The following is a 12,428-nucleotide window of genomic DNA, read 5'->3' as shown; positions in this document are numbered from 1 at the left end:
TAAGCATCCCGCATTGTTGCCCAAGAAAAGTGCGCTTACATCAGCTGTAATCGAATCGATTCATCGAAATAATTTTCATCCAGGTCTGAATACTACTTATTATCTGATATTACAACAGTTTTGGATATTTGCTGCGAAACATACTATACGACATCATCTCTCAAAATGTTTAAGATGTTACCGTCTGAATCCCAAACCTCTGCAACCATTTATGAGCGATCTTCCGGCTTTTCGGGTCAACCAAGCCAAGCCTTTCTCAGTGGTCGGTGTAGATCTGGGAGGGCCTTTTCGAATCAAGCTTGGATCTCATCGTGGTGCAAAAATCGATAAGGCATACTTATGCTTATTCGTATGCTTGAGCACAAAAGCGGTGCATCTTGAGGTAGTTTCCACCCTATCGACCGACAGCTTCATCGCGGCATTACGTCGTTTCATTTCTCGTCGCGGTCGCTGCAATGTTATTCATTCTGATTGTGGAACCAACTTTGTTGGTGCAAGTTCACAACTAGCATCATGTATCGAACAAGCTTCGCATGCGGAAAAAATTGCCTTTAAACGTAACGTTCCTTCAGCTCCTCACTTCGGAGGTGTGTGGGAGATTCAAATTAAGGTAGCAAAAACACACTTGTATCGTATTGTTGGCGATCAAGTCCTAACATTTGAAGAGCTTACCACCCTCTTCACTCAGATCGAATCCATTTTAAATTCGAGACCTTTATGTCCATTGAGCTCGGATCCAAACGACTTTAATGTTTTAACGCCTGGTCATTTTTTAACGCTGGAACCTCTTACCGCTGTACCAGATTACGACTATACCAATATCAAAATCCAGCGACTCAATCGATGGCAACTTATTCAATCTTTTCAGCAACAATTTTGGAAGCGTTGGAAAAGTGAATATTTACATTCATTAACTCAACGAGCAAAATGGAACAAAGACTCAACACCGTTAACCGTTAATTCAATGGTACTTATTAAGGAGGATAACCGACCTCCTCTTCAATGGGCACTAGGACGAGTTGTTTCGTTGCATCCTGGCCCTGATGGAGTAGTTAGGGTGGCAACCGTTAAAACAGCTAAAGATTCCTCATTGAAGAGGCCTTTAGTAAAACTATGTCCTTTGCCGTCCATGTAATCAACTCAACTTTCTTAGCTTAAGTTTATCGTAGTTTTAGTTTATCTATCCAATTATCGTCATTTTGCTTTATGTTAGGAAAATCCTATTGGTATTTTGGTGGGCGGAATGTTCCGTTTTCAACGTTTTATTTTCATTAAATTCAATTTCGCGCGCCTTATCGATGTATTTGTCAAATCGCACCATTTATATGGTACTGCATTCAATTCTAGCCAATAGGAACGCGCGGTTCGCCGCCGCGCATGCGCAATGCTGCCGGCGCAACAAAACGCCATAGCGGCGGCAAGGGGAGATGATTCTTCGTTACCGGCTCTTAGCGCGAGCGCATTAAAAAATATGTAATAATTGTGTTATCATATAAGTGCATCGCCAGTGCTCCTATATTTAAACTGGACTATTTCTATTGTTACCGAGTATTGAATTACCGTGTGTCAGGCCGGCCGGCAGGTGTTTAAGGACTATAATTCCAGTGAACCATATTCGTGAGGGATCTTGGGGTACAGCCGCTGTCTACGTGGTAAGTACGCGCAATATTCCTTATTGGCATTATTGCCTGCAGTATCGTTATTTACCGGCGAATACCGAAAGGTATTTGATCCAGATGAGCGATTGACAAATCCATAATTCATCGCGTCAATTTGCAACAAAATATATATGAGAATAATTACGTTATAAATTTCTATGTATAATAATTTGTTAGTGAGAAATAACCTTTTAAGAGTTTTTATTAACCCGTGTTTATGTTTCGAGTCATAAATATTAAACCAGTGTGCATACTTCTTATGAAAGATGAAGTTAACAGAATGTGATAACACTAATTATTGCGGTTAGCTCATTAGTACATTATATATCTGGTCCACTTGGCATTCTAAAGCATTGACCTCTTTGTCTACTAATCATGCGGTGTTGGGTAAGATTGCTTTCATTAAAAGTATATAGAAAATAAATTTAAAATTTAAGAACTCTTATAAACCAAAAAATAATATTAAGCACCTATTCATTATTAGTTCTTATCTTTATTACCTATAGCTATGAGTGGAAACAAATTGTAATAACTATTAAATAAAAAAAAAACGTCTATTTATCCTTTGAATAATGATTAGAATTACTGTCCTGCATACCAGATTTCTGTTAGAACCGGTTCCGGCTGTGCGGTGCTGTGCAGTGTCGTTCAAGCACTCATACTGATATTCTCATTTGTTTTTACAGATTGTGATAGCAGTCTTTATAGCTGTAAGCTTTGCGGCGCCGCTCGACAGCCCGACTACGCCTGCACCACCTGAAGCTTCCACTGGGCCAGAAAATTCCATCCATATTTCACATGATGATAAAATTCCTCTGGTGAACGATCAACTACTCCCAAATCAATCTATGCAGCAAATAGAGAAAAAAGAAGTTAATCCAACAGTTAGTCCAAATAATATTGATCAACCGAATAGTACACCTGTACTTGAACAAAATGAAAATGAGCCCTTAGTTAATTCAAAACCTGATGCCAATATACAAGAAAAAGTACCCATCTCTGTTCAGGAATCGCAAACAGATAAAACTCCTCTACCAGCTGATCACTATGCACAGGAAACATCTACAGATAAAGATCAATCCCTAGTTTTGAACAATTATATACCAGAAGCTAAGCCTAATCCTGAGAGCAGTAACCCACAAATCCTAAATCAAGCTCATCATGTTTATGAACATATACTCAACGAACGTCCAGACAAACCAATCCTTCAGCCAATTGAACAAAAACCAATAAGTGACGAAGACGATGAAGATTCTGACGAGAAACTAGACATATTTCAGGCATTAGGATTACTGGCTTTAAATTATGAACTAGAATTGCTTGAAGAGATGGAACAGCTAGAGAGAAAAATGGCGCACTATAGCCACGGACATAAACAACAAGAAAACCATGGACATTCACATAGTTATGTCCCTAGCAGAGAAGACTTGCTTTGCGATTGCAATGCTCTCGGTGCTGATATGGTTTTGCCAAAAAAGAAACATGGAAGAATACATTAGTATTTAAATAATTGAAAATTGCACTGGAAATTTTTTATTATCTTGGTTTATTTAATTTTAAGTACAAAGTATTCACACTGGAAATAAAGTAGCTTCATGGTGCAAGAATTCTGATAATTGTTGGAGAAGGAAATCATAGTACCTTTTTACCTCATATAAATTTAATAACAGGTGTTATTAAGTATATTTTATAAATGTAAATCCAGCTCGATAAAAGCACCTATATCTAATGAATGGGTTTGCCTTATCAACAGATTTATTTTAAAATTTTATTGATTAAGCACGGTTTTAGAAGAAGTGTAAAATAACAATATCTCGTGTGATTTCGTCCCGAATTCCTATAGATGAGATATTTTCGCTATCGGCGTCTTCACAAATAGAATCTGGCATCGCGGGCTGTTTGTCAGAATTCGCCGACGTTTCATTGCAAAGAGGGAGTTACTTTAGATTTGGCGAGTCGAATTTTCGAGTGCAGTAACAAAAAATAACTTAAACATTTCGTTTAAAAAAGATTAGTTCTTATATGTGCGGTATTTAGCTTTTATTTTAGTAAGCAGCTGCTTACAAAAATAAAAACTAAATTAAATATTTAAGAAAGACTGTAAGTATTTGCTCAAAGTTGCTTTCATCATCTCATTTGCTTGAAAAGAGCTCATAGTTTCCAAACGACTGAACGCATATTTTTCAAACATAGCTAAGGATTAAATTGGCTTTCAAACGAAAAAACTAGACTAAATTCGGTTCAGCGATTGGGCTGCTACACAGATACGTTAAACTTATAACTAGTCTTCTTCTGAAGGCGGAAGTTAATAAACAAAATCATAATTATTAAAGTACCTAAATTCTTTAAAAAGTGAAGACATATTATGCTAGTTAAATTTCGAAATAATCGTCTGCCTCTGCACAGTTAATCACACACGCATAAGTTTTATAGTTTTACCAAAGCCTTGTAGCACTTGAAATAATAGTTACGCTTACTTATCACAGACTAGTGTGGGACTATCTACAGAGAAAGCACAACCAGGACAAGTAATCGAGTCCATTCGGCCAAGAGCACTCAACACCAATGTCTCCACCTGTGTGAGTCCCGTGAGTGACGTGTTGTGACGCTGCACGGAACGTCTTATCTTGCAAATGATGTGAATTACCTACGTCGTCAAACCCGATACCGCATTGATCGCGTGTTTTACGATCTTTACGATGTTGTATTTCAACGTTTATATTTCTATTTCATAAGTATCATCATTGTTCGTATTTGTAATATTATTGTCATTTAGTTTTACAATGCTGCATGTGCAAAGTTTTCACTTCCAAATCCCGAGAATATACATTCGGAGTGTCCTCCATTGGAAATTTTGAGATAAAATATAGCCTATAGCAATCTTGGATAAAGTATTTTTCTAATCGTAAAGGAGTTTTTGAATTCGGTTCGGTAGCTTCGGAGATTACCCGCCTCAAACATACAAACTCACAAATACTATATAATAATAGTCTAAATAAGAATAAAACTAAATTCTGTTACTGGATCAGAATTTCAACACCGTTTAACGTAACCGTAACCGTAAGTTTTACCGGGAAAACTCAAAGATGATTAAGAACACATGGTAGTTAGTAAAATATGATAGTATGAGCAAAATTTATATTTTGCTCATATCATGTCTTTATAGACATGACGATCACTCCACCGACAGTAACTCATAAATGAGAAGAAGTGATCACAATTAGAAATTGTTCCATAAACTTGCCTCGAGATTGAAAATGAAATCAATCGAAGGGAAGGACACGTCAGCCATTGTGCCTGACCGGAGTCAGGTCCGGCTGAGCTCCGGCTGCGCACAAAAACAACAATGCCACAATATCTTACATTGTGTGCGAGTGCGCGCGACACGGAACAAGTTAGGGCTGCGATAACAAAAATACAACATTTCAACTACACCTTTATCACCATTCTTTTGACAGTTCATTACAACAATACTCTAAAACCACAACTTTTTCAAATTCTTCATACATACATGACGAAACAATTGACAGATTTTCCAGTTTGTTATTAATAATTTAATATTTTAGTGCGACTTTTCTATCAATAAACATTTTAAATAATCGGTACAGACTAATCAATCTATCAAACTCATGGAATTAGTAGGTACTCTGTACGGAGTATCTACTAATTCCATTATCAAACTATATTTATATCTGTCAAAAGTGTACAAGAACGATAGATATAAAAACATACACACACGTAAACCTCTATTTGACTTATATAAATACTTAAATGTTTTTATGATAAAAACGAATATATGTAATAATTTATGATTATAAATAAAATACATAAATATATAAATATCTTGAACCTTTGTTATATTTTATGGTTCGAATACAGCCGGCATTGCGCAATACGCAGCCCTGAGCGGGGCGGGAGAGGAACGAGATTGGGGGCATTATTCCGCGGTGACACATTTTATTTAGCCTTTAATGTGACGTCACTGTTAAAAAGATGAATGGCAAATATAATAAAAAAGGAAACGGCTTTGTGGCGTGCGATACTTTGCGGAATCAAAAGATTTTGGGCTATCGGGCGGCTTGCCGGCTTTGTTCGGCAGGTGCCTTCCAGCTCGGGCTCCTCCTAATGTTGTTATGTTATTCGTCACTTTCGTGAGGGATCAGGATTTTAAGTATATTTATTTATATAGATAACATATGTTTCAACGGTGGAACGATCCCCAAGGAAGGTTTTATCGTATGATTGTAGGTATTTTTTTTGAAATATGACGATAATTGATAATGTCGGAACCAAATGAAGATACCCAGGAGCTTACAACGAAGCGTTGTCCTCACTGTAATACCTTTGATAAATATATAACAGAACAATATATACAAGACAAATATTTTGAAATGTACTTGTACCAAATTCCAAGTTGATCATTTTTGTTTCTTATTTCATACAAAGTTTACCCTTTTTAAGGGTTGAATTTTGAAAAAAAAAACTTTCTTGTATGAGTATTATGTGATCACGCTTCTATCTAAAGTTCAAAGCTATTTTTGATGGAACGATCACTATTTTTGGCATTAAAAGGCATTTTTTCACACAAACTTTCAAAAAAATTGTTTCTTATCTGAGATTACGTGATAACATAAAACTGCTATATAATATAGGTATATATAGGTAGACAGGATTGATCCCACCATCACCCACCTTTCGGTTATCAAACAAGCATCTTGACCACTCGTCTGCCCGTTACAAGCGGGCATGCTCCAACCCATCCCTTACACAAAGTTGTCAAACGAGCTAAACGAGAAGATTTCGTGACTCTTCTCAAACAGATCACGTTTCAAACAATTATAACTCGAGGTAGGGAACATAGCGATAATGACTGGAACAAACTTATAACGACTCGGACGGGAGGCGCGTGCGGCGAGGCGGCCGCGTGGCCGCCAAATCACTACAAGATTATTTGTTAGACAAATTAAAAAAACAATATTCATTTCGCTACAACTTTTGATCAGCTGACTGATATCTAAGAACCACCGCATACAAATTTGCTATCAAATAAAAAAACTGCATCGAAATCGGTAACCCGTTGATTGAAGACAGACAGACAGACAGACAGACAGACAGACACACTTAGCAGTCAAACTAATAACACCCCTCTTTTTGCGTCAAGGGTTCAAAAAAAAACTGCAGTTCTATTGCTTTGCTGATGGTGTTTGAGAAAATGTTGTGCTGAAAATACGAATATAGTATATTTTAACTACATAAACTTACTTTAATAATTATACATTTCTACAAATTTTGTTTAATGTGAAAGAATTTGTTAATAAATTGAAATTATTTAATTATTCCCTTTATTGGTTTTCATCATTGGTATTATAAATAAAAACTTTTTCACCTTCGGAAGAAAACCTCAGCTCATAAATTGGGATGATTCCTAAAAAATACGTATACAATTATCTGAAATTAATATTTGAACTCGAATCGAATATATCAATTTCAAATAATTGCTTTTCTTATGAATCATTATTACATTCCTCGTGGCTGAAGGTAGCGGCTATTTATAATGTGGAATTAAAAATTATGCAGCACTTTTGTGGCAATTTGAATGAAGTTTTTTAATGTTTACTATTGTTATCACCATACCTCACACAAGCTGATAAATCGCCAAAAAGAGTGAGAAAGCAATCAAAACTGTTGGTTTATAAAGTCATGTAACAAAAGTAGGATTCCTCTTTGGGAACACTGTTTGATGTCCAGTTTTCAAGGTTGTTGTAATCCGCGCTTGTACGACACCCACGGGAGGATAAGGGAATATTCTAAGGCGGAAACTACACTTCGCAAGCGAGTGTGCGGGTTGCCAGATGGTAAGCAAGCGCCAGCAACCAAATAAGGGTCACCAATACGTTGCCGACTTTACAAGAAGTGATCGACCATTTCTTGCAGTCATATCGATCCCAATTAGGGAATACTGATACATACATATAGAGAAGTTCATTCGGTAGTTAGACATGTATAGCAAGTGTTGGTTTAGCACGGACTGACGGCTTAAAGCGATTACAAGTAATAGCAGCGTAGCGTCGGGCGGCGCGTTCGGCGGCGCGTCCGCAAACATCGGGCACCTTCATAAGTGATCGCAATTAGCGGGCGGGTTCGGTTTCACAATTAAAAGTTGCGCAGTTATTATCTTAGACCGGGATGGCCGTCTGAAAAAGTTTTTGTAAAGATCTCTCTCCACTGCAATCTATAGTTATACATTTTTGGATATATAAAAATAAACAATTTCAATATAAAATCTTTTTTTATATATAAGTATACAATTCCTTAGATTGAGTTAGTCCCAAAGTAAGTTCGAGACTTGTGTTATGGGATACTAGCTCAACGATACATACTTGTACGTCAAAAATATAGAAGAACTAGCTATATAGGTATACATATATTGTGCTGACATTCAAAGGCAAAGTAACTCGCTTGTTGAAGATAGAATGTTGCGAGTACAGAACAACGCGGTTCAGTGGACAGATACCCCAACTCGAAAGGAATTAAATTTCTAAATTACGTGATGAACCGCGCGTTTCATTATCTCCGACTCACTCAGATCTGGAAAGTTGAGTATCACTCTTTGGGTTTCATTTATGATTTATTTTAGAAATGAACTTTTTTGTTATAATATATAATTTATATAATTTCAGTTCATTTGCACCTAGGTATTCAGGTAAAATTTTATTTAGTACATACAACGATAAATTCTTTTATGCATTTTTTATACTACTGTATATCATATTGATAAATAATAATTCGTACAAAAACGTCAAGGGTTTTCCAAATTTTCAATAAGCAATTATTATTTCATGGTCTGTGCCCGGGTGGCGACCCACCCGCGCCCGAAGCCTGCCCGCGCATACAAATGACGGATTAGCCGGAAAAATCCTGATGATAAAACGCGCTTGTGGCGTTTGAATCGCTCAAAAAATTGTAGGTATTGTGAAAAAGGTCGAGTTTACCTTCGAACAATTCGAAAGCAGCAGGCCGTGTCGAGGTAGGTAGCCAGTAAGCGCAGCAGCAAGCGCAAGAACACCAGACACCAATAAAAAAGTATTATTGTGATAAACGTAAGCACAGTACAAAGTTTATTATAATAGTAATATTTCAAATTAGATTGCGGGAGCACAGCAGTCGCAGTACAAACGACGCGGGCTCCGCGTGTAACGGCGACCGGGCGACTGGCGGCGCAGGCGCTGCTCGGTGGTGGCGGCGGCGCGGCGCTCGCGCATGTGCCGCGTGATTCAAACCAAATGGCCGCCCGCGCCGCCTTAGTAACGCGTTTATTACGGCAAATTATCTCATTTTATTTTGATTGAAAAGTAGCAATTTTTTTAAACATTATATTATCGATATCCGGAAGGGAGCACACATGAATGTATGTGAGAAATGTAAGTTATTGAATCCAAACTCATTTTAACGACGTCAAGCCTGTGATACGAGTACAAAGATGCAAGCGCGTTAAATAAGTTATGTTCACGAAATAATGATATAAAAATAAAGAGTGCTGAATGTAGCGAAGTTTCCGGGTATTCAGTAGACAATAGGCTCGTAAGGAGGCCCGAAAGAAGTGATAATGAGATCCCGCGGGACGCCCCGCTCGCCGCCCCGCGCCTCGCTCGCACATTCACAAAGGTTAGCGAAGAGCAAATAATATTTTCGCGTGCGACCTTTTAAGCATGGATAATACATTAGTTGTTCAGATGATATAAATGTTGATTGAATGTGGTTCAAATAGCACTCTTGAGTATCTTAGATATTTATATACTTCTTTATACCTACATACAAGAAGAGTGACAATTTTAAATCCCACACATCATTGCAGTCGCAACCAAGTTATTATTAATTGCAATTACTGAATTTAACGAAGCAGTGATTATTAATGAGTGATTACAATACGTTCACACGTGCATTATATTTCAGTACAATTACGTGTGGAGACCCCCCCCCCTCCACTGATGGATGATGACGTCATTAATTATGACGTCACTCGACAGCGAAGGCTAATTCGCAATCATTAACGAATGGAAATCTGACCCACGGGAACAAATGGACTACCTATATTTTATTATTGAGTTCTGAATTTGCGATTTTGATAATAACTTTTGTTAATTAATGTTTCTCTAAAACACCTAAATTTATTTCTAGGAATATTATAATATGAGTTGTTAAGTCACACTGTCTAAGTAAATAATAAACATTTTCTCGTAATGTAATTTAGTACTAATATTGGTCAGTACCAAGTTTGTTAGGAAAAAAGTTATATTTCCTAAAATAAACACAAAAGCATAGTTCCAGACAAGAAGTACCGACTACGGACCGAGGTTATAATATTTATTGAGTATTTCACAAAATCGTCACGTGCAAACTAAGCACCAACTAACGACAGTAACTAGTCTAACTGCCGTCACTCTGTCTCGCACTTCACGACACTTGGGCGACGTGATCTGAGTCATCTACTAACGATCTTTGAACAAAACAGAACAGAGCATATCACTTGAAGCCATTATATTCCATATCAATCAAAATCAGACCCAAATTTTCAAAATTAAAAGAATTTTTACGCAGCAGAGTTTCATATTAAAAAATATTTCAATATATCGAAATATTATTTCTTGAAAGAGCCTAAAGTCTGAAACAGGTAACGGCATTGCGATCTCTGTATGTATGACAACGTGCTCGTTCCCGACGCCCGCGCCACCTGGCGGCCGACACTCGACGGCGGCAGTCAACATTGCGGATTAGTACTAACGAACTGCACCGCGCCGTACACTCGCGCTCCTATTTCACTGGTTACTCGGAATGTGGCTAAAAATAAGTTTACAATTAGATCCAGGCCATCGTTTATTTTGCTTTGTAATAACATGATCAATATCGACTTAGACAAACATTGTTACGTATTTGGATTTCGAAAAATTTTAAATCATTGACGTCACTAGTCTGTAAGCAATACAACTTCGAAATTGCCATGAATATTGCCTATTCGAACAATATTGTTTTTGGTTTTAACTTTGACCTTGACTGTGACAAAACGGAAATTGACAATAAACTAAAAGAAATACATTTATGTTTATCTGACTATGGTACCTATGGTCGCGGTCAATAATCTAAACAAGAGTACTCCCGGTAAAAACATGTCTCAAATATGAATCGAGTATAATCCGTTCTGCGTGAATTTCTGGCCGACTGTACCATCTGTATCAGTAATCAGGTCGGGCGGTGATTGGGATCGCGATCCGACCAGTTAGCGAGACTTTTTGCGACCGTTTGTTTGTTTACTGCCCGTTCACCCCATACGCAACGCAGTCTATGTGACAACGCAATGACTAGCCACTTATATGTAGAAATCTATTCGGGAAGTAGTCCAGCGGAATACAGGTCAGCATCATATAAAATTTGACCTCTTATTTTACTACAAGAGGTAAAATTTATATGTCGCTCCACAAGACAATATTTTCAAAATTACAAATATAACTTTGCCATTTAGGTATACAAACACTTTGTGATACAAACTCATTTTTACTGGCATAAAATCTCAATATATGTGTATAATCCCTAATAATCTGAATCCTTCATTGACCAGTCTTATATTCTTATATTATCTCAATGTTGTTTTATAATGATAATCTCCTCTGTCTAGTATTTATTGGAATAAAACCGCGTGTTTCTGTGAAAAATCAAGATATTTATTTTTATAGCTAAATCAACATTTATAAACTGAATTAAAAAGAAACCAACCATAAAGGTTTTCTTTACATATATTTTTGAGTTTTTCTCGTAGTTACTCCGAGTTTAGTTTTAATACGAATGGTAGTTTTGAAAATGAATATTTATATTCCACGTCAGAGCACTTTCAGGACTGTACAATATATTGTGATACTTCATAGAGTGTACAGAGCTGAAGGTGTGTTTGCTCCTGCAAACACACCCGAAAATAACACGCAAATTGTCTCGTGATATTTGTGATAAGATTTACTTATTGACGTTGCACACACTGGCTTAGTTTTCTAGTTTTGTGCAGCTTTGACAATTTCCCATACACTATTAATCACGGGCCGAACGAGCGAAGCGAGCGAGGTCTACAGATCAACTTGGGCTAAAAATACATTTTAGCATGTATGTTTGAATGTTTGTAACGCGATAACTTTCGAAATTTTGTTCTGATTTTGATGAAATTTAAAAAATATGTAGAATATGTCAATATTAGAATTTTTTATTTCGTGTAGTTTTAGAAATATTCACAATTTTGTAAAAATGTATTGTGTTCGCGAGGTGTAAGTTAGCGGCGAACAACTAGTACTTTTCAAACAAGCTTTTGGCTTCCGTCATGTGAGAATTTCGCAAATACCCTCACATTTCAAGAGCTACTAATAAATTATTGTCAATTGTTTAGTTCTTCCAGTAGCGATGTGTTACATGTGTACATCGCGCCGCCGCCACTCCGGAAGTGTGAGGTGGTGGGCAGGGAGGGAGGGGGGGGGGGGGGGCACTGGATCGAGCTCCAGTTTTTCAGTTTGTGTATTTAATTACGGCGGTCCGGCTTCGTTAGCGTTAACCCGTCTTGTTTAGACGCGCCGTGGAATTTAAATTATAAAACTTGCCCAAATAAACTAATTAACTCCAAGAGCCTTATTTGCCTGATTCCGTCGACACGAATCCTCGATACTGAGGCCGACTGGAAGCAAAATTTGTCTTTACATTTACTTTGTAATTACTTGGTGAATAAAATGTCAGTACAGT

At 37.2% G+C, this 12,428-nt stretch overlaps 2 protein-coding genes across 2 annotated transcripts in view; one reads left to right on the top strand and one right to left on the bottom strand.

The window, feature by feature from the left end:
* The window catches only part of LOC128680149 (cell adhesion molecule DSCAML1-like), a 204,901-nt gene extending 196,047 nt beyond the window's left edge, over positions 1-8,854 (bottom strand). Inside the window, exon 1 of the mRNA XM_053762993.1 lies at positions 8,651-8,854. The gene's annotated coding sequence lies outside the window, so the exon portion shown is untranslated. The remainder of the gene's footprint in view (positions 1-8,650) is intronic.
* LOC128680151 (uncharacterized) lies at positions 2,029-4,454 on the top strand. Its single transcript, XM_053762995.1, has 2 exons — positions 2,029-2,045; positions 2,345-4,454. Exons 1-2 carry the CDS (start codon positions 2,034-2,036, stop codon positions 3,155-3,157), a joined length of 825 nt encoding a protein of 274 aa, XP_053618970.1. The 5' UTR covers positions 2,029-2,033; the 3' UTR covers positions 3,158-4,454.
* Positions 8,855-12,428: the final 3,574 nt, after the last annotated feature.

This window comes from Plodia interpunctella, chromosome 23 (genome assembly GCF_027563975.2).
Source record: "Plodia interpunctella isolate USDA-ARS_2022_Savannah chromosome 23, ilPloInte3.2, whole genome shotgun sequence".
NCBI lineage: Eukaryota > Metazoa > Arthropoda > Insecta > Lepidoptera > Pyralidae > Plodia > Plodia interpunctella.
The sequence above is the reverse complement of the archived record's forward strand: the minus strand, read 5'-3'. Positions and strand labels throughout refer to the sequence as shown.